The 22,170-nt window shown below is 46.3% G+C and overlaps 1 protein-coding gene across 1 annotated transcript in view; it reads right to left on the bottom strand.

The window, feature by feature from the left end:
* Positions 1-1,137: 1,137 nt before the first annotated feature.
* Positions 1,138-22,170, bottom strand: part of LOC141091335 (retinol dehydrogenase 7-like) — a 36,437-nt gene continuing 15,404 nt past the window's right edge. The window contains exons 5-6 of the mRNA XM_073576863.1: positions 1,826-1,989; positions 1,138-1,427 (exon numbers count right to left, since the gene is read on the bottom strand). Of these exons, the coding sequence (XP_073432964.1) occupies positions 1,213-1,427; positions 1,826-1,989 (379 nt within the window). The 3' untranslated portion in view covers positions 1,138-1,212. The remainder of the gene's footprint in view (positions 1,428-1,825; positions 1,990-22,170) is intronic.

The following is a 22,170-nucleotide window of genomic DNA, read 5'->3' as shown; positions in this document are numbered from 1 at the left end:
AATGCAGAGAGGACCCTGATGGCACAGAAAGTGAAGTCACAGGTATGCGGATTAATGACACTCTTCATGTGATGGAAGGTCAGGGCACGGCTAAACAGCTGGCCTCGGTCATCACTACGGCCCTGACCCTCCCTCACATATGAAAGCAGTAGGTGGTGAGGATTATGGGGCTGATAAGGCATCACATGCAGTTAGACTGGTTACCAGAAAGATGACCAAGGTGTGGAAGGAGAACATTGATAGTGGCTTGTCTTGATTTCTTAAAAAAAAAACAAAAAAAAAAAAAAACACTGATGCTGTTTCATATTCTAATGAAGTGTTGCAGTTACTATTTCATTGTGTGCCAAGGCTTTTTTTTTTTTTCCGTGCATTGCCTGTAAAGGCCCCATCACACGCTAGCGAGATCGCTGGTTGTCACGCATCAGCGATCACTGTGTGACCGGGGGGGGGGGGGCTTATCAGCGACCGGCCCCCCTGCTGGTTATCGCTGATCGTGATCGATCGGCCTGGACCGTTTTTCGATCGCTGGTCTCACGCTGGCCAGCACGCATCGCTGCGCGTGGTAGCAAGAAACCAGCATGTACGCCGGTTTCCAAGGTAAACAGCGGGTATCCAGGAATAGCGGCTCCTGGATACCCGATGTTTTCATTAGAAACCAGCGTCGCTGGTCCTGATTGCTGGAGGGGCTGTCTTGTGACAGCCTAACGATGTCCCAGCTATCCCATCATGTCCGATCGCTGGGACATAGTTATGTTTAATGAGGGCTTAATGTATCACCAATGCCAACAAGCTCCTCTTATGACCACAGCTTGTCACTTTTTTCCAGTTCAGAGTTGGTCAGCAAAGAAACAGTTACCACAGAATTCATCTGACAGGTGTCTGAGAAGTTGCCAGGACTCCTTGTGGCTATGCTACATAATGATTGGATTGCTGCAGGACAATATAGAGAAGCCTGCACTGCAACATCAGATGCCATTAGTCCGCTCACTGCCTGCAGCATGTGTAAAGTGGTTCTGGGCATTTATTTTAATTGCTTACAAATCTCATCATAGATCATTTGGATCTGATCATCTCTAGCAATTAGTATAGCACTAAAGCTGATATGGGGGGAAAAAAAACAAAAAAAAAACCACAAAGTTGATTGATCTATATTTAATGTTCTGCCCCCAAACATGAGAACCAGTTTGTGAAGTCATTCATTAATGTTTGAAGTTAAGAACATGGCGGCTTTGGCAATGGAAGAGCCAATAGGTAATCTGACATTACAGTTGGCAGATATGAGACAGGGAGGTAGAAGAGCTTGGTAATCCATCCCGCAGAATATCTTGTCCAGGGGTATACAGCAGTCAGGGCATGTTCCATGCAGTCAATCACTTGGTGTACATGAGGGTTGCACTTAGAGAGTCTATATTGGATAAATTTGCAATCTAAAAAGGAAAATATCTGAATTAGTATTTAAAACCCTTATAATGGCAAATACAAATTTCCACTCTAATAATAGTTTGCTCTTTAGTAACTAGAGTAGCTAAGAACAGAATATTTTATAATAACGTTGGCTCAGTGGATAGCACTGCAGCCTTGCAGCGCTGGGGTCCTGGGTTCAAATCCCACCAAGGACAACATCTGCAAGGAGTTTGTATGTTCTCCCCGTGTTTGCGTGGTTTGCGAGGTACTCCGGTTTCCTCCCACATTCCAAAGACATACTGATAGGGAATTTAGATTGTGAGCCCCATTGGGGACAGTGATGAAACTGTGTGCAAACTGTAAAGCGCTGCGGAATATGTTAGCACTATATAAAGATTATAATAAAGGCTTAAATACTCACAGACTTCAAAATACTGCTGTCCATATGTTTCCTTGGCCCACTGAGGAGCCCGGGTCCAGAGAGAACGAATGCTTTGTAGTGTCGTCCCCACGTCTGTAGCTGATGTTTTATATGAACATGGTTCAATGAGAGAAACTCTAACCCCAAAGGATCGAAGTTCACGTCTGATGAAGAGACACAGCAATGTGTAATAGTGCATATTCAGTAAGCACATCATTACATAGTTTCAAGAGTAAAATTGAAACCCATTATTAGGTCATTGTATCTGGGATCGTTGACCGACTAGTCATATGACAAGTTGAGTGCCAGATTTCCCCCCTCCAACGCTAGATGTAAACTGAAAAAGGCATTATACAGTGACAGCGTGTACCAAGAATTAGGAGCATTTGGTTTTAAAAAATCTGCACTATTTAAGGGGGTTTTACACATAGCGATATCGCTAAAACGTCACTGATTTTGTGACGTTATAGCGATATTGCTAGCGATATTGCTATGTGTGATACTTACCTCCGACCGGCTCCCCCGCTGTCCATCGCTGATCGCGCGAGATCGGGTGGCTCCATTTCTCGTCGTCCGCTTCCTGCTGTGTGAGACGAGCGACGCGTGGAGGCGGGCGGGAGGACGTCTGGATCGCTGTGTGTGAAAGGGGAGTATCGTGCGCTGCATCGCTGCTGCATCGATGTGAGATCTTCCTGTATGGAAGCTCACTAGCGATCATTTAGCGATGCACCAGCGATCCTGACCGGGTCGGATCGCTGGTGCATCACTAAATGTAAAAGGGCCTTTAGTGTGCAAGAGAAGGAGCTCTTGGAAACTGCCATCAGATAGTGGCGTAAATTATATTGACTCTAAGTGGAGTGAATTATAGCAGAAGTCTACTCCAAATCGGCCATGTTTATCAACTGTGAGTTAGACACCGACATTATGAAATTGATATATATTTTTCAAAGTCTGGGCATCCTGAGGAATTTGGTTCATCTTGCTATGGCAGACATTTGATCATTTCTAGCGTACTAAATGCCAGTCTTGAGTTCCCGAGTGTTGATACATTACCACGAATCCATGGTAGGCTAATGGATAGGGGTTTTTTGTTTTTAACTGTAAATCAATACTGCAAAATCTAAATTGCCCACAAAGAATGTATACAAGTCAAGTCTTTCAGGACTGTCTTGAACCCCCTCGAGCACTTAAACATAGGCATAGCCTTAGGGCCCCGTCACACATAACGACTCACCAGCGATCCCGACAACGATATCAACGTGTCAGGATCGCTGGTAAGCTGTCAAGCTTCTCCAGCAATCAGCACAGCGACGCAGAGCACATAGCGTCGCGGTGTTCGCTACCAGCGCACGCTGATGCAGGGAGCTGGTAACTAACGTACACATCGGGTATCCAAGGGACGCGAGTAAGGAGTATAGATGCGCATTACTAGTGGTTGAAAGATTCTGATGCGCATCAGTTTAAAGCAGACCTTGGCAGTGAGAAGCCTGCGGGCCACATCCAGCCCTCTGGCTGCCTCAGTCCGGCCTGAGAGCCTTGGGGCTGGGAACCTGAGGTCCGATGGCGGCACTGTGCCTGCCCGCTCGCTGTCTCCCTAGGTGCAGAAAGCATTGGTGGAGGAGGGGCCTCTGGTCACTTCCTCCACCAATCAGCATGTGAAACAGCTGATGCCTTTTCATCACTTCAGCTGTTTACCGTCGGAGAGTCAGCACATCGGAGACAACAAAAGCAGAAGTAGGGCGCCTGGGAATGGGATCGAGGCGAGTGTTTTTTATTTTCATGTGTATGAACATGGGGAGTCTATGGGAGGGGTGACATGCTGCACATGGGGAGGCTATGGGAAGGCTGAGTGGGGCTCATGCAGTATATAGAGAGGCAGTGTGGGGCTTGTGCTGTATATGGCGAGTATGTGTGGGGCTCATGCCGTACATGGGGAGACTGGGGCTCTTGCTGCATATGTAGGTAGGCTGTGTGGGGCTCATTCCACATATGTAGGTAGGCTGTGTGGGGGGTTAAAGATATATAGGGGGTATCAGCATACTTCATTCTGCTCAATACTCAATATTAATTCATTATTATTAATTGAGTAGAATTAATTTCAAGCTATTGGTTCGACCCTCAGTCATGGTCTCATGTGGCCCCTCAGGAAAATTGCCCACCCCTGGTTTGAAGCATTAAATTGGGAGTTTGTTCCTGTGGGCTATAGGTGGAGAGTGATAGATGACCATATGAAATGGCCATCAGGCAGATCACTTCGGAATCTACCTAGGTTGGGGGTTCCATTTGCCAAAAGTTTCCATATTTTAAAAAAGAACTGGGTGGGTATGAGAGTTTCCCAAATCAGTGGATTAAACTGATTTTTAGCATCCATTGTGAGTGATTAGGAGGCCTTTCTCATTTCCAAAGTAAGGGGATTAGTTTGGCAGCTCCTAGTAGTACGAACAGGTCATGCTTTTTAGGTTTGAAAAGTTTTGATGAGCATGATCATAAGACTTCTGCCGATGTTAAAGTGACCAATTAGACCTAGTTTTCATAAGATACTTATCTCCATCCAGAGTGTTCTTATCTTAGGACAGAATCAGAATATGGGCACTTTGGATCAAACTAATCTATGCTGCAGATGTAAATCTCAAAGTCTTCCAGAAGTTTTATGGTTTTGTACCAATGGGATAACATTTTGTATGAATTTAAGAAAAGTTAGTTTATTGGAGCATATGGATATTAACGGGGATGGTGGGGGAGAAGGAAACGGTGTTGGGGGAGGAAGCCATGATCAAGGTGGTGGAATGGGCAATGATAGGGGTGGAGGGGAGAACAATGATGAGGTGAAGGGGGTTATATTCTGTCCCCACATGAGGCGAATGGAGGTGTAGTTGATTGGAGCTGGGAGAGATTCCTACCTTCCATTTCCTCAACGCAGAGCAGACAGGACCAATGCTGTTCGGCATCCAGAGATATGATGCACACCAGGGATTGTGAAGTCCAGACTTGTTTTATTTGGAAGTCCGGATATAAAGCATATGATTGGTAATACAGTACTTCTCAAGAAATGCAGGTGTAACAACCAAGGTGGTACAGCAAAGTGGTCGAAAACTGATGCCCTTCACAGCTCTGTGCAAAGCATGTCTCTCCCAGAGAAAGTGAAACTAACAATGGCTGCTAGAAAGAAGAGAAGACCTGAACCTTGACCTGGAAGTGGAAGGCATGCCATGAGGATTAATTAACTGCTATATAGAAAAAAAAAAAAAAAAAAAAAAAAAAAAAAAAAAAAGACCAGCAGAGCACATGCAAGACTAGACTATACACAGCATGAAAAATACATACAATCTATGGAAGCCATAGAAGCACAACTTAGACGGAACAGCACAGGCTGCATTATTCCTTCAGGGGCTACATCATACTATAGGAGTGGGACTGCATTATGCCCCATGATGGCGCTACAGTATATTCTATGGGGGCTGCAATATTTTCTGCGGAGAGGCTGCATTAAACCTTATGAGGATGTTGCATTATATTCTAGGAGGGGGGCTACATTATATTCTATGAGGCGGCTAGCTACCCCAACCCCCTGCTACACAAGACGTGTACTACCTTATATTATACCCTGATATTAGTGCATTTTACCACACAATCGGTGGCCTTGTATTTATTTATTTGTAGCTACATAGTGGGCCCCAAGAATGATTCTCTCTGTTTGGACCAAGGTGCTCCGGTCAGATGCCGCTTCCAGCGCTTGCTTGTTGGTGGAGCGGGGAGGGCACTTTAGTAAATCTGTTCAATTCCTTTCTAAAATGAGAGAATAAATAGTTTAATAATTATAAAGAATTCATCGGAAGGCGATCCGGGCCATGGGTTTTCCCCATTCGGGATAGAGATATACAATTTTTTTTTTTTTTTTTTTTTTTTAAAGGTGCCAAGAATTTCCAGCTGGGCAAGTCAAATTTACACCATCATTGCCATTAAGTTTAGGAAGTGATAAGGGGTTCATTAGTTTTGCTTATTGCTTCAAGTGGATCATGCATGGAGGATGGGTTATCCAAGTTATAAAAGATCATGATGACGTGTTAAAGGTACTGTCACACTTAGCGATGTACCAGTGATCCCGACCAGCGATATGAGGCGGTCAGGATCGCTGGTACATCGCTAAGTGGTCGCTAGTGAGCTGCCACACAGGCAGATCTCACCAGCGACATCGCTGGGGACGGGGGTTGCCACTTACCTGTCAGACGAGGCGATCCTGACGTCCTCCCGCCCGCGTCCACGCGTCGCTCGTCCTCACAGCAGGAAGCTGACGAGAAACAGCCCAGGACGTTCTCACGCAAGTATCAGACATAGCGATATCGCTATAACGTCACAAAAGCCAGTGACGTTATAGCGATATTGCTAGCGATATCGCTTAGTGTGACAGGCTCTTAAGAGAATTAGTTTTCTCCACTGTTATCAACTAGAACATTCTTTGGCAGGCATTTGTGCTTTAATACAAAAAGGAGCACCATGTTTTTTTGCAATGAGGATGTAAGTTTGCTTCTTTTATTGCTGTCTAAATAAGTTCTGTTTACTTCCCTGAGCTGATGTTTATAGTATCTTTAATAGGGATCAGTGACCATGCTCAGTGATACTCAGCTATATTTTGAGTAGTACGGTGTTCTGAAGTGCTAGTTACTAGGCAAGCAGTTGACAGTGATCGATGTAAAACTCAAATCCCCGCTCTGCGTCTTTGGCACCTGTTACGCAGTCAATAAGCATGTGGAGGATTGTCACTAATGCTGTAGCCTTCTAGGTTGTGGCAATACTGTTACTGGCTGGCCATCTGGCATCAGAGATTAAGAAAATGTTGCCGCCCGCCTTGGCACACCAAATACAGAGTGTCAGAGCTGTGCTACGTCATTGATCAAAGGAAATTTTGTGGATGGTTTGTGCGCTGCTGAATGAACCAAGATGTATATCCTGGTACAGGAAAGATGTATATCTTTGTACCGTGTTAGCCAGTGGATAGAAAAATATTCTGAGGACTCTCAATCCTGAATATTTTTCTATCCTGGTACAGGAGTTGAAAAGCTAGTGGTTTATTCAACATGTGTTGAATTGCAAAATTACTTCTTCCTCAGGATTGACCATATGCATGCATGTCTAAAATGGCCACTGGCTTACCCATGGATCTGCTGCAACCGATATCCATTGAAATGCATGGAACGTGGATATGTCAAGTTGCTTTAATCTGCATATAACCTTAATTTGTCTACTGGATAAGATGCCATTTTGGCTGCAATTCCTTTGATTACTGTATTTTTTGGACTTTAAAATGCACCGGACCATAAGACGCACCCGTAATTTTCAGAAGGAAAATAGGGAACAATTAATGTCAAATGGGGGTCCGTCTTAGTCTGACTTCAGCTTACCAGTTGGGGGTTGAAGGATCAGCAGCGCTGGTGGAGGGGGGGGGGGTTAAGGAGATGTTGTGGTCCAGTGATAAGAGTTCCATCCCAGGCTGGTGCTCGGGGCTCTGCTAGCATTTTGTGAAAGCCTGGAGGGCACACATCCATTGCTGCGATGTGGTGGCCTCTGGGAAAATGGCCAAAGGGAGCGACGCATGCTCAGATTGAGCTCTCAGCAACCTTAGCCCTTCTAAGGCCTGTTTCACATTTACGTTATTCCCGTCAGTTGCCAGCTGCCAAAAAGGCAGAGAACGGATCCGTGTCCATCGAGACACCAACAGGTGCCACCGGACCGTTGCTTTGACGGGATCCGCCGATGTAGGAATGTTAAGGAACCGCAGGCATGGGGAAAAAAAAAAAAAAAAAAAAAAAAAAAAAAAAAAGTACCGCCGAGGTAGCAGGGCGAGCCGCAAGAAGAGAGCGGGGCAAGAGATTTTAGCGGCTCCTGGGACGGCATGTATGGGTTAAAATGCCTCCCAGCAGGGCATGCGCACCTCAAAATAGCAGTCCGTCAAAGTAAAAAACGTTGCAGTGTCCGTGTCACCCGTCCGGGAGCCGCTAAAATGTTGGTGGATACGTACAAAAACGGGTGGGACTTTCAAGTCTGATTCCTCATACACTGAGCCCTGAGGTTTATAAATTTTCCTGAATGATTGATCTGGTTTCTTTATCAGAAAAAGAGGGGGGGGGGGGGGGGGGGGGAGAATAGAACCCTCTTCCCTCCTGTGTGTCTGGGACTTCGTAAAGGACCTGCCTGTCTATCAGGTTCAGGATCTCTGCTTCCAAGGCCAACTGTTCTTCAGTCGCCTTTCTGATAGGGGTAATGACAAACACGCTTTTTGGCTGGTGGACAAAGGGGAGTCTCAGGCCTTTTCTTAAGATGCCCAGGATCTAGGTACTGGAGGAGATCTTTTCCCAGGCTTGGGAAAAGTCCCAATCCCCCCCCCCCCCCCCCCCAACTGGAATACTGGCGTCACTGTGGCGATTTCTTTGAGGTGCCCCCACCAAACATAAATCCCGACTTTTTCCCTTTTATCCTCCCATCTTCTCCTGTCGGCCGGAGGATGCCCCCTATTGAATCTTCGCCTCCGAAAGGGCTGTCTTCTCTGTTCTGTCGGGAACCTGGGGAAGCCTTTTTTCCGATCGCTTGCTTTCTCCAGGATAGCGTCTAAGTTCTTCCCGAATAAGAACCGACAATCACAGGGGAGAGAGCACAGTTTAGCTTTAGACTGCAGGTCACCTGGACAGCCTTTAAGCCATAACACACGTCTGACAGCATTTGATAATCCTGCCGCCCTAGCCATCAACCTCATAGAATCTGCCGAGGTATTTGCCAAAAAGTATTAAGTTACGTACCGGTAACGGTATTTTTTGGAAGCCCATGACAGCACCACGAGAGAGGGGATCCGCCCTTTAGGAACAGGAAACCTACAGATACAAAAGGGCGGCACCTCTCCCATGCATCAGTTGGATTACAGAGCTTGAGAGGCTACCATGGTTAGTACACAACCTATCTACCCTATTTACCAGAAATATTTTTATACCATCTCCCTCATACCGTAAATTGTGGACAATCTTCTAAAGGAGTGCACCCCTAGATGTGAACAAGGGAGGGAACTAAGGGTGCTGTCATGGGCTTCCGAAAAATAGTTACTGGTACGTAACTTAATACTTTATTCGGACTTCCATGACAGCACCACGAGAGAATTACAGAGATGTAAAGTTAATTTAGGGAGGGACTACAGCCTGCAGCACCCTTAGCCCAAAGGTGAGATCTGAGGAGGCACCCATGTCTAACCGATAGTGGTTAAAAAAGGTGGAAGGAGATGACCAGGTGGCCGCCTTAAATATCTGATCAATTGACACTCCAGATCTTTCTGCCCAAGATGATGCCATGGCACGAGTGGAATGCGCCCTCAGGTTCTGCGGAGCCAGACCTCCACCTGCTGTGTAGGCAAGAGAGATAGCCTCCCTAATCCACCTTGCTAATGTGCGTTTTGATACCCTACAACCTTTTCTGGGACCTTGGAGGGATAGGAATAATGCATTCTCCTTCTTCCAAGGATCCGTGGCTGCTAAATATTTAAGTAAGCATCTCCTAATATCTAATGCCTGAAGTTTTTGCTCCTTAAGGTTGGTCGGATTAGGGAGGAAGGCAGAACTATCTCTTGTGTCCTGTGAAATTGTGATGCTACCTTGGGAAGGTATGCTGGATCTGGCCTTAGGATTACTCCATCCTGTAAGAACTCTGTGTAAGGGGGCAATCTGGAAAGTGCCTGTATGTCGCTCACTCTACGTGCAGATGTTATCGCTACCAGAAATTCTGCCTTAAGAGATATAATCTTTAATGAGGCAGAATCCAAACGTTCAAACGGACTTTGTCATGGCTGTAAGGACTAAGTTTAAGTCCCAAGGCACACATCTGTCTTTGTGTGTGGGTCTTGATCTAGCCGCCGCTTTGATGAACCTTGCTACCCAATAGTTATTGGCAATATCACATGCAAACAAGGCTCCTAAGGCTGAAACCTGTACTTTTAATGTACTTGTGGAGAGACCCAATTCGAGACCCTTCTGGAGAAACTCCAGAATATGTTTCGTGGGAATTCCGTCTCTGACATCAAACTGAAAGGAGGACAGGAATCGCTTCCAGGTCCTAGCATAGGTGTTAGTGGTAGTTAGTTTTCTGCTTTTTAGGAGGGTATCAATTAAATTCTTGGAGATCCCTCTATCCTTTAATAGTGTCCTCTCAAACACCACGCCGTCAAATTGAGTCCCGCTACTTGCGGGTGGCTGACTGGCCCCTGGTAGAGGAGATCCGGAAGGTTTGGCAGTACCCAGGGATCGCATACCGACATGGTCCTCAACCATGCGAACCAGGTCCTCCTGGGCCAAAAGGGGGCAATTAATATGACTCTTGCCCGATCTTCCCTGATCTTCCTTACTACCAGAGGTAGAAGATTTAATGGTGGGAAGGCGTATGCCAGAGAAAAGTTCCATCTTATCAGGAGGGCATCCACTGCCAGTGGATTTTCCCTGGGATTCAGAGAGCAGAACGATTTTTCTTTCCTGTTTTCTCTGGTGGCAAAGAGGTCTACCTCTGGCTGACCCCATCTGCGGACAATCTGGTGGTAAATATCCCTGTTCAAAGCCCATTCTCCTTGCTTTAGAGCCTTGCGGCTTAGAAAGTCTGCCTTCACGTTGTCCTTTCCTCTGATGTGGAGGGCCGTTAAAGATAGCAGAGGAAAGTTTTCTATCTGAAGGAGACGTTCTGTTATCCGCATCAGGGCGTCGGAGCGGGTTCCACCTTGGTGGTTGACATATGCTACCGCTACCTGGTTGTCCGAGAGTATCCTCACGTGATGGCCCTGTAGGTACATAATGAGCTTTTTGACTGCCCGCTCTATCGCCAATAGCTCTCTCTGGTTGGATGAGATTTCTGCATCAGAATCCCAATGTCCCTGTACCACTATGTCCCCCATATGGGCCCCCCCAACCGAAGGGACTAGCGTCTGTGGTTATAATACGGGTTATCTGCGTTATCCAGGGCACCCCTGAGGCTAGGTTCTCGTCATTGAGCCACCATCTAAGCGATGTAACAGCTGAGGGGCTTAGCAACACTCGACCCTGTAAGGAGCCTTCCAAGGCCCTGCTATTAACCAGGACGTCCTTCTAAAGGGCTCTAGTATGGAATTGTGCCCACCTGACTGCTGGGATGCATGAGGTTAGAGAGCCTAACAGGGACATGGCCTGTCTGAGGGTCATAGGATTATCAATCGCCCAAAGAACCTGCTGCTGTATCTTTTGCAATTTATCCAATGGCAATAGACACTGCCGAGTTTCTGAATTTAATAGTAAGCCTAGAAACTTCTGTATCTTTAAGGGCTGGAGTCGGGATTTCTCGTAGTTTAATATCCATCCGAGGTTTTCTAACCTGGATTTAGCTCTTTCTATCTGGGATATACAATGGCCCACCGATTTTCCCACAATCAAAAAATCATCTAAATATGGAACAATTAAGAGGTCCACTTCCCGTAAATGAGCCATAACCTCGGCCACTATTTTTGTAAATACCTGGGGCGCTGCTGAGAGACCAAAGGGAAGGGCTCTATACTGATAATGACGGACTGTGCCGTCTACTGAAACCGCCACTCAGGTACTGCTGGAAATCTGCATGGATAGGTACATGATACTACGCATCTTTCAAATCTATGACTGCCATAAAACACCCTTTAAACAATATTTTTATTGTTGTATTGATGGACTCCATCTTAAAAGTACGATTAACCGAAAACTCATTAAGGAAACGTAAATTCATAATAGTCCTAAATGTTTTATCAGGTTTTTGGATTAGGAATAATGGAGAGTAGAACCCTCTTCCTCTCAGATTCTGGAACCTCTATCAGTTTTTCTGGCAAAGGCTCAAGACCTCCGCTTCTAAAGCTGCTTGTTTGAGGGGTGAAGATCTTAAAGGAGTTGGTTTAAAGGTATCCCGCGGGACCTGGGTAAACTCCAATCTAAGCCCGGTGGATATTACCTTGCGCACCCAGTCACTATTTGTAATCTGTAACCATGCCGGAAGGAAGGATGACAGTCTACCCCCCACGGGAATTACTAGTCATTGATTCTGTCTCTTTTGATCTCTTGACGAGCGTCTGAACATGTAGCCCGTACCTCTTCTCCTTCTATCTTCCCATCTGGGACGGTCTCTAATAGGCGAAGAATTGCGCCTTCTCCCCTGACCGAATCTCCTTCTACCAAATGGACGTCGGTAGGATGCAGACCAGAGATTTGGGAATTTTTTCTTGTCGTCCCCAGCCTTCTCAAGCAGTTCGTCCAGGACTGCGCCGAACAAATATTCACCTTCACACGGAATAGCACAGAGCTTCGCCCTGGACTGAATGTCTCCCTGCCAGCACTTTAGCCACAGGGCTCTACGAGCCGCATTAGAGAGACCTGCTGCCCTGACGGCCATTCTTACTGCATCCGCTGAGGCATCTGCTAGGAATGCTGCTCCCTCTTGGATTGTTGGTAGGGCCCCAAGAATTGTTTGCCTCGACGTACCCTGTTTTAATTGTGACTCCAACTGGTCCAACCAGACTATCATGGACCTGGCCGTGCATGTTGATGCCACTGCTGGTCTTAAGGACCCGGCAGCCATTTCCCAGGTATTCTTAAGGAAGGTATCTGCCTTCCTGTCTAGGGGATCTTAAAGGGATCCCATGTCCTCAAAGGGTAGCGAGGATCTTTTCGATGCTTTCGCAATGGCTGCATCTAATTTGGGGGCCTTGTCCCAAGTATTCACTGCCGGATCGTCGAAGGGATATCTGCGTTTGAGGGCTGGTGGTAGCGACCCTCTTTTATCCGTTTTTTTCCACTCTGTGGATCAGATCCTGGATTTTCTGATTTAATGGGAAGACTCTACACTTCCTCTGCTCCAGCCCCCTGAACATAACATCCTGCATGGATAACTGGAGCTTAGGCTCCTCCACTTGCATTGTCCCTCTGACTGCTTTGACCAGCTTGTCTACCCAGTCAAGTGGCAAACAAAACCGCCCAGAGTCCTCTTCTCCTGAGGACGAGGGAGATGAAGCCTGGGAGTCTCTAATTCTCCTCCATTCTGCCGAGGAATCGGACTCCACCGGGACCCCATCCCTTAGACTTTCCGGCTGGGACAAAGACTTTAGGGTTTCTTTCATTTCTGCCCTGACTATGTCCCTTAAACTCGCTGCTACCGCGGGCGACTCTTCCGCCACTGTCTGCTGAATACAGGGGGGGCACAATTTTTTGGGGAATGAGTCTGGTAATGGGCATGCGCAGAGTGCGCATTCCCTGTGTTTAGTTTTACTTGTAGCCTTCTTCCCCTAGAATAAGACACAGAAGGGGGGGTCCGGTCACTGAGTGAACTTTCACGAAGATCACTTACCAGTGCCACAATCAAGTACCGGAGAATGAGGGGGATTCTTCTCAGTCGATGCTCCTGTCTGCCTAGAGGAGCTTTTATGAATGGATTGGTCACTTCGTCCCGCACGTTCCTTACTGTCACGGGACTCTTTCTGCTTGCCCTGCCGAAGGTCATCCAGGGGCGGTAGTGATGCTTGTCGCTGCTGCCGATTGCTCTCCATTATTGCTCGCAATAATGTGGCCAAGGCAAGGCACCCTGCCAGGGTCCTGCCTATATACCCCTCCTCCGGACAGCAGTATTCCTGCCGCGCCCCTCCCCCCTTAATAGGGCTCCCTTCCCCAGCTGGCGTCGCACCTGGCCGGAGAGCCGACGCTTATCGGCGTTTACGATGGGCGTCGCCATCTTGGATTCTCATGCCTGCGCAGTGGCGCCGCCGACCCGGAAGCGCATCCTCCGCCCGCCCCCTGACGTCACCGCGACCCCGACGTGACCGGAAGTCACGCGGAACGCTCCGGAATGCAGTGATCCATGGTCTCAGCACCCCGCAGCCGCACCGGCCCCAGTTACCACCGCACTTGCGCCGCCGGAGCCGGGAGCCCCCGGGGGGGGCATACTCACCAGCGGCGGCCTTACCCTGGAGACGGACCTCCTCCGGACGCCGCTCCCTGCTGCATCCGCCACCGCCGTGCCACCCATCCTGGGCCACCGTTGCGTCTTCCAGGAGTTCCGCACCAGGCCGAGGAAGGAGACCCCCTCGCTACCTGTATCAGCCGGCCGACCCTGGGATCCGGTCTTCTGTAGGATCCCATCCCCTCAGGAACAGGAAACCAACTGATGCATGGGAGAGGTGCCGCCCTTTTGTATCTGTAGGTTTCCTGTTCCTAAAGGGCGGATCCCCTCTCTCGTGGTGCTGTCATGGGAGTCCGAATAAAAGCTGCTGCCCCATGCAAGAGATACATATCTGCCAATATCTTCTCTTGGGACTTTTGATGCTAGCTTCTCTTCTAACTGCTGCAGCCAGATCATCAGGGAGCGTGCCGTGCAGGTGCCTGCTATCGCCATCTTTAATCCTCCTGCTGTTGCTTACCATGCATGCCTCAAATATGAATCTGCTTTGTCTAGCGGGTCCCTAAGAACCCCCGAGTCTTCCAGGGGCAGGGACGATTTTTTTTTTTTTTTCCGAAGACCTGGATACCGCTGCATCTATTTTGGGACCTTGTCCCATATTTCCGCATCTTTGTGCTCAAAAGGGTATCATCTCTTAGAGGTGGAGGGAAGGGCCCCTGATCTTTTGGGTTTCCTCCACTCTCTCTCAATAAGCACTTGGATCTTTTTGTTCACTGGAAAGGTCCCTTTTTTCCCCCCCTCTCGAAGCCGCCCAAACATACCCCGTTCCCCCATAAATAGGGCACCCCCCGAAAGTATGGCATGCTAGGGGGAGCACTGTGCCTGCTAATATAAGGCACCCCCCTGAAAATAAGGCATACCTTGTTCTGTGCATGGGGCATGCAGTTGTGTCTCGCTCCCGCTGTCCCCACTGTACGGTGCCCGCCACTGCAGTCGCGCTGTTCGCAGGAGTTAATCACAGCCTCGGAGCGGTGTGCCGATCTCAGCCCATGAGCCCTGCGCCAATCACAGTGCAGGAACCATGGGCCAACTGACGTCATCCATAGCCTCTGTTCCTGGGCTGTGATTGGCCCAGGGCTCCTGCACCACCAAAGCACTGAAAGCAGCACCGAGGAGGAACCCAGTAAGAAAGTGAAAGTGTGTGTCTGTGCATGGGTGGGTGTGTATGGTGCACACATGGGAGGCTGCAGTGGGATACTGTGATAATGGGAGGCTGCAATACTGTACTGTAGAATGATGGGGCTGTAATGGAATGATGGGGGTGCTGTATTGGGGACTGTAAAGGGATGTTGAGGGCTGCAATGAGATGATGGGAAAATTTGGGGCTGCTACAGTAAGCAAACTGCTGTGGGCGATTGTTACGGTAGCAGTACAGTGTCCAGAAAGTATGTGGGAGCCATTTTAGAGCCCTTATGTTTTGTGGCCCTGTGTGGGAGTCAGGCAGTTACAGCACCGTACTGTAGTGTTTGTTACTTTGATTTGTTGTCTGCTTTTCTGCTGAACGGTCTATGTCTGACTACTAGTTTTACACTACAGGACGTTCCTTTTGTAAGGGTAGAGCGCGCTGGAATGTTTCTCATGAGAATAAGACACCCCCGAAAATACAGAGTGCAAATGAAATAACCGTGGAAGGACAAATGTGCAAATAGCAGTGATAAAGTACTACCTTCAGTATGCTGCAATGCCAGGAGTCCCTACGTATGTTTCGGCAGTGACAGCCTTCTGTCATACGTAGGGACTCCTGTCGCTGCAGCATACTGAAGGTAGAACTTTATCACTGCTATTTGCACATTTGTCCATCTGCAGTCATTTCATGTGTGATCCTTTAGTTATGTTATAACTGTGCATATTTTTCACTGTTAACCACTTAAGTGTATTTTGATTTTACCTTCAGTCTATTTATATTTACTAGTCACTGGTCTGTGGCGCCATCTTATGGCTAACTTTAGTATATAATTTTTAAGCTAATTTTGTGCTATGTATCAATAAAAATATATTTTTACACGCTTCATTCTATTGTGGTATAGAAACATTTTTCTTTGTCCTTTATTTTTCACTCAATTTCACATTGCTTGCTTTACCATTCGCCTTTAGGCAAGGTAACTTTAGTACACTGCTCAAAAAAATAAATGGGACACAAATACTACATCCTGGATATCTCTGAATTAAAATATTCCAGTTGCAAATTTTTATTCATTGCATAGTGGAATGTGTTCAGAACAATAAAACAATTATCAGTGTAAATCAAAATGAATATCCCATGGAGGTCTGGATTTGGAATCAAAAAAAAAAAAAAAAAAAAAAGACTGGAAAAATCAAATTACAGGCTGATCCAACTTTAGTGGAAATGCCTCATGACAAGGAATAGATGCTCAGTATTGTGTGGCCTCCACTTGCCTGTATGACCTCCCTACTGTACAACGCCTGGGCATGCTCCTGATGAGGCGGTCGATGGTCTCCTGAGGGATCTCCTCAGACCTGGACTAACACATCTGCCAATTCCTGGACAGTCTGTGGTGCAATGTGACATTGGAGGATGGAGCGAGACATGATGTCCCAGATGTGCTTAGTTGGATTCAGGTCTGGGGAATGGGTAAGCTAGTCCATAGCCTTCATCTTGTAGAAACTGCTGACACTCCAGCCACATGAGGTCTGGCATTGTCCTGCATTAGGAGGATCCCAGGGCCAACTGCACCAGCATATGGTCTCACAAGGGATCTGAGGATCTCATATCGGTACCTTATGGCAGTCAGGCTACCTCTGGCGAGCACTTGGAGGGCTGTGTGGCCCTCCAAAGAAATGCCACCCCACACCATTACTTACCCACTGCCAAACCGCTCATGCTGAAGGATGTTGCAGGCAGATCGCTCTCCACAGCTTCTCCAGACTGTCACGTCTGAAATGTGTTCTGTTGTGAACACTTGACTTCAGAGTTTGGGCTCCCTCTGATGGTTGCTGTGGGTAATGGAGCTGGTCGGGTTGACAGAAGTCAATCACCTGAAGAGGATGATTGGAGGTCAGGTGTTACAGACTGGAAAGATTTAAGTGAGCAAGCTTCCCTCAGTTGTTGCTGGAGATTTGGTTTTCTTCCTGTGCATTTTGAAGTCCGCTTGCCCCCTGCATCATTCAGATAAGTTGTTTGCTGGAATCCTTTTGCCCTTCTCTGCTTTGCTGTGTGGGTTCAGCATTCTTCCCTGCTGGGACCTGTGCTGGACCCCATTCCATATGCCACAGCTCATGTCAGTCTGTTCAGTATTGCTAATCCCCTGTTATATCAGTATCTTTTGTTTTGCTTCCAGTTCACACCAGAATTCTGATCCAGTGGGGTGAGAGGTTGTGTGGCTTCAGTATTTTTGCATATCAGACGTGTTGGATTTTTCTTAGGGTTTTTTTGCACGATTGCAGACAGTATCTTTCCTGCTGTCATATCTAGCCAGTTTGGGCCCCATCATTTACTTACTCTAGTTTCTGCCTGTGTTTGTGCCCCATCTTGTCTCACCGGCAATTTATGTTTGGGGGCCATCTACTCTGGGGCAGTTTAGCTTTCCCCTTTCTTGCTTTAGGCTTAGTTAATTCTTTGGCTGTGCCAAGGTGACAAGGGCATTGTAGGTACGTCCCACAGCAAATTCTAGTAGTGTTAGATTTAGGGGTCTGCAATCCACTAAGTTACCAACCTTTCTGGTTATCTGGTTGCCTAGCTTATTCCCCAGCTATCCTCCTCGGTGACCTAATCATAACAGTGCTCAGTGTGAACCTGCTTTCATCTGTGAAGAGCACAGGTGCCAGTGGCGAATTTGCCAATCCTGGTGTTCTGTGGCAAGTGCCAAGCATCCTGCACGTGTTGGGCTGTGAGCACAACCCCCATCTGTGGACGTCGGGCCCTCAGACCATCCTCATGGAGTCAGTTTCTAACTGTTTGTTCAGATACATGCACATTTGTCACCTGCTGGAGGTAATTTTGCAGTGCTCCTCCTTGCACAAAGGTGGAGGTAGTGGTCCTGCTTCTGGGTTGTTACCCTCCTATGGCCCCCTCCATGTCTCCTGGTGTACTAGCCTGTCTCCTGGTAATGTCTCCAGCCTCTGGACAATATGCTGACACTGAAAGCTTCTTGCCACAGCTCGCATTGATGTGCCATCCTGGATGAGCTGCACTACCTGAGCCACTTGTGGTAGCATGAGATGGACTCTACAACCCACACAAGTGTGAAAGCACAACCAACATACAAAAGTGACCAAAACAACCAGAAAGCATTGGTACTGAGATGTGGTCTCCACCTGCAGAATCACTCCTTGAGGGTGTCTTGATAATTGCCAATAATTTCCATCTGTTGTCCATTTCATTTGCACAACAGCATGTGAAATTTATGGTCAGTTTTGCTTCCTAAGTGGACAGTTATTTCACAGAAGTTTGATTTAAGTGGAGTTTTATTCTGTTTAAGTGTTCCCTTTATTTTTTGAGCAGTATATAATTTAAGCTACTAATTTTATATGTTATGTATCAATAAAATTATATATTTATAAAAGTGGCCTGTAATTTTTTGCAATCAAAATTGTTTCAATTAGTAGCCTATGACATTACAAAAAAAGGGTCAAGGACTAAAATTGTAAAATATTTCGCACAATGAGATGCAATGCGTGTGGTGGACAAAACTTAAAAAAGATGAACTGTTGCCAATTTCTTGGGCAGCTAAATATTTTCGTTGGCAGCAAAATGGTGTCAATTTTATATAACTTCCAAAAAAAAAAAAAACCACACACCACAGTACCACAAAAAAAAGGCCAGAATTTTCTGCGCACTCAGATATGCCTGGGACGGGCAAGGCGATTTAAAATTACTGGACTTTCACTCTAGTATTAAAAAGAGCTGGTTGTAGTCTGCACTGTCAACAAGCAAATTGAGAAAAAACCTCAGGATTGCTTTGGAATAATTTTTTTTTGCACCTTTAATCCTGCCTAGCCAATGATACCTGGAGCTAGGTAACTATGCAATAGGCAGCAGCAGAAAGAAATGGATTATCTTGATGTATGCAATGATATCTATATACCAACATACGCTGCCTGCATGCCTTGCACTGATGTATATACACACCCTGTCTACCTAGCACTGCAATCTGTATACCCCACAATTAGACCTTGGAAGGACTGTTGGTTTAGCTGGATATGTGGATTCAGTAATGGTATACCCACACTAATAAAAGCACAAATCTCAGCATCAGCTCTCCCTACACCCTTTCCAGATGTGAGACGACAAGAGCAGTGGCAGGTCTCAGACCTGATGCTCTGTGGCTATCCAATCACTAATACCACAACAAAAGATGGCTGAGGCATTACAGTGTGTGGCAGACAATCCCTCCATGTTGATTGGTGCTCTTTAGAGTGCCAAACTTGCAGGGCGGAGACCCAAGTTCCTGCCAAATAATCTGTGCTTGCTGAGTACAGCGATACTCTGGCTAGTACAAGTAGTGGCAAACATGCTCGCTCATCACTACACAAGATGTGTGTTAAAGGTCGGGGAAGTGGACAAGCTGATGGTGTATGGAGATGCTAAGGACATAGGACTGGTGTGACTATGCCTGTTGCTGGAGCACAAGAAACATGCCCATCCACAATAAATTAGTTTTCTTGCTTCTAAAATTGAAACCGTTTTGTTTTCACAGAGAAGCGTTTCTTGATGTTTGCCTTCTGGCTTTGGGGGAATTTGCTTTCCCCTGCATTTGACCAATTCTCCTAATTTGAAGCTGGGGAATGAGAAGTTGTCGTTCAGGGTATCCAGTAAGGAACCTCCAATGGTGTTGTTCCAAGCCACTTGAAAGGTCTTGTACGTAAAATGGCTTGCCATCCGTTAGGATTGCTGGACCGAAAGGGAATAGCCACTTGCATGACATCTTGTTTGCATGTAGAACATCCATTAGCAGCTTAACTTCCTCCTCTTCCCTTGGGTGGATGCCGCTACATAAATCTGGCAAAGTCAAAACTGCATTAGACACAGCTCTTCCTGGGCCTCATAACAGACTAAGAATTCCAAGAATGTAGTCTTCCAAAGGAAAAGGAAAAGCTAAATCAGCCTCATCTCAGTAGCAATAGAGTCACCTCCTGTACTCCAGCGGTCAAGTGGGCCCAATTCCACACAAGGGAGTTGCAATGATGCATCATGGTAAACAAGTTAGCCTTACAGAGACAGCTAGAAGGCACCCTGACACTTCCCCATAGAGTAATCCACTCTCTCCTTTGGTGGTTGGGAATATTTTCAGTTTCAAAAGGGGTTATGCAACACTTCCAGGGTGGTAACCACACATGTCAGTCCCAAGGGATTGGGGGTGGGGTCTATTTAAAACAACCATCTGGTGTAGAGGAAATTGTCAAAGGAAGAGAGATTAGCCTCCTCAAACATGTGGGAACTTTCAACAGTGGAATGGCCACTGAGCAGATTGATATCCTTCCATGGAACCACCATGTGAGGACCCCATAGGACAACCAGGTAATAGCCTACATAAATCACCAGGGGGGCACTCGTTCCAGATCTCTAATGTTAGTCGCAAAGCAGATATTTGTGCGAGCAGAAGAACATTTCCTCTCATTATTGGCCCTCCATATCAAAGGGAAGGAAAATTACAAAGCAGATTTTAAGCTGCAATCAGGGAAAGTGGTGGCTGAAATAAATCAGTGTTTGGCCAGATTGTAGACATATAGGGGGTCTTCCAAAAATAGATCTTTTAGCATCCAGACAGAACAGGAAAGTCTAGAACTGCTGTTCACCAAACCTGGTAGATGCTTTAATGACAAGATGGAACTTAAGTCTAGCTTACAAGTTCCCTCCTGTATGTCTGATCCCATCAGTTCTCAAAGTCAGGGCACACAGAGCGAGGATTTTTTATTCCCTTTTGACCAAAGAGGCGTTGGTTCTTCTGGCCAAGAATGATGTTGGTTATGGATTCCTGGGTTCTCCCAGAAGATTCAGATCTTCTATCCCAAGGGCAGTTTCATTTTCCCCAAGTGTCCGGGCTGCATTAAACAGCATGGAACTTGAAAGTTTTAGAATTATAGAATGGTAGCGTTGGAAGGGACCTCTTGGGTCATCTGGTCCAACTCCCTGCTGAAAGCAGGATTCATTAAATCATCCCAGATAGATGTCTGTCCAGCCTCTGTTTGAAGACTTCCATGGAAGGAGAACTTGCCACCTCTTGTGGCAGCCTGTGCCACTCATTGATCACTAACTGTTAAAGTTTTTTTTTTTTTCTTAATATCTAATCTGTGTCTCCTCCCAGTTTCATCCCATTTCTTCTAGTCTTTCCTTGTGCAAATGAGAATAAAGATGATCCTTCTACAATGTGACAGCCCTTGAGATATTTGTTGACAGCTATTAAGTCTCCTCAGTCTTTTTTGCAAGCTAAACATTCTGAAATCCTTTAACTGTTCCTCATAGGACATGGTTTGCAGACCGGTAACCATTCTGGTTGCTGTTCTCTGAACTAGCTCCAGTTTGTTGATGTCTTAAAATGTGGTGCCTAAAACTGGCTACAGTATTCGAGATGAGGTCTGACCATAGAGTGGAGGGCAATAATGACTTCACGTGATTGTATTTGCCTTTTTTTGCTGCTGACACATGTTCAGTCTGATCTATTAGTATACCCAAGTTTATATTAGAAAGTAAGGAATGTTCTTCCAATTTGTTTTCCCACAATGCTTAGCAGTAGAAAACCAGTGACTACACAGATTTATGGTAGAACCTAGGAAGAAAAAAAAAAAAACAGGGTTGGCCCCCCAAGTATAAGAGTACCATTAAATCCATCTTCGAATTCCAGGAGAAGGGACTAGCGGGGGTCTTTCAGTCAGAACCTTTAAGGTTCAGGCTTCAGCCTTAGGGGCATTGTACAATTATAATTTCTGTCAGGCAATAAATGCATTTCTATATTAAAAGCTTGTAGTTGATTTAGACCAGTCCGTTCCTGTAGAGTCTCTCCTTGGGACTTAAATATGGTTTTAACAGAATCACCCTTTGAGACCATAGATTCAGTTTCAATTAAAATAATCTCTAAAAACCATTGTTCGCAGCCTTAACATCAGTCCACCAAATAAGTAACATCCAGGCCTTGTTGTCAAATCTTCCATTTACCCAGGTTCTGGACGACGAAGGCAATTTTGAAATTGCCTTAATGTTCCTACTAAAAGGTAGTTTCAAAATTTCATAGGATTACAAAGGATGGCAACAGTTTCCTGTGTCCTAAAAATCATAAGGAAGAGATTACATACTTTAGGTGTCAGAAGGTGCCTACTAAAATATTTGACAGTCACAACACCTTGGAAGAGAGCTTTTTTATCATTTCAGGGGTCAAGAACAGGACTTAATGTGTCAAATGGGACTTTAGCAAGATGCAACAGGG

The sequence above is a fragment of the Dendrobates tinctorius genome, unplaced genomic scaffold, assembly GCF_039654945.1.
Source record: "Dendrobates tinctorius isolate UK_male_01 unplaced genomic scaffold, ASM3965494v1 ptg000051l, whole genome shotgun sequence".
Classification (NCBI taxonomy): domain Eukaryota; kingdom Metazoa; phylum Chordata; class Amphibia; order Anura; family Dendrobatidae; genus Dendrobates; species Dendrobates tinctorius.
The sequence above is the reverse complement of the archived record's forward strand: the minus strand, read 5'-3'. Positions and strand labels throughout refer to the sequence as shown.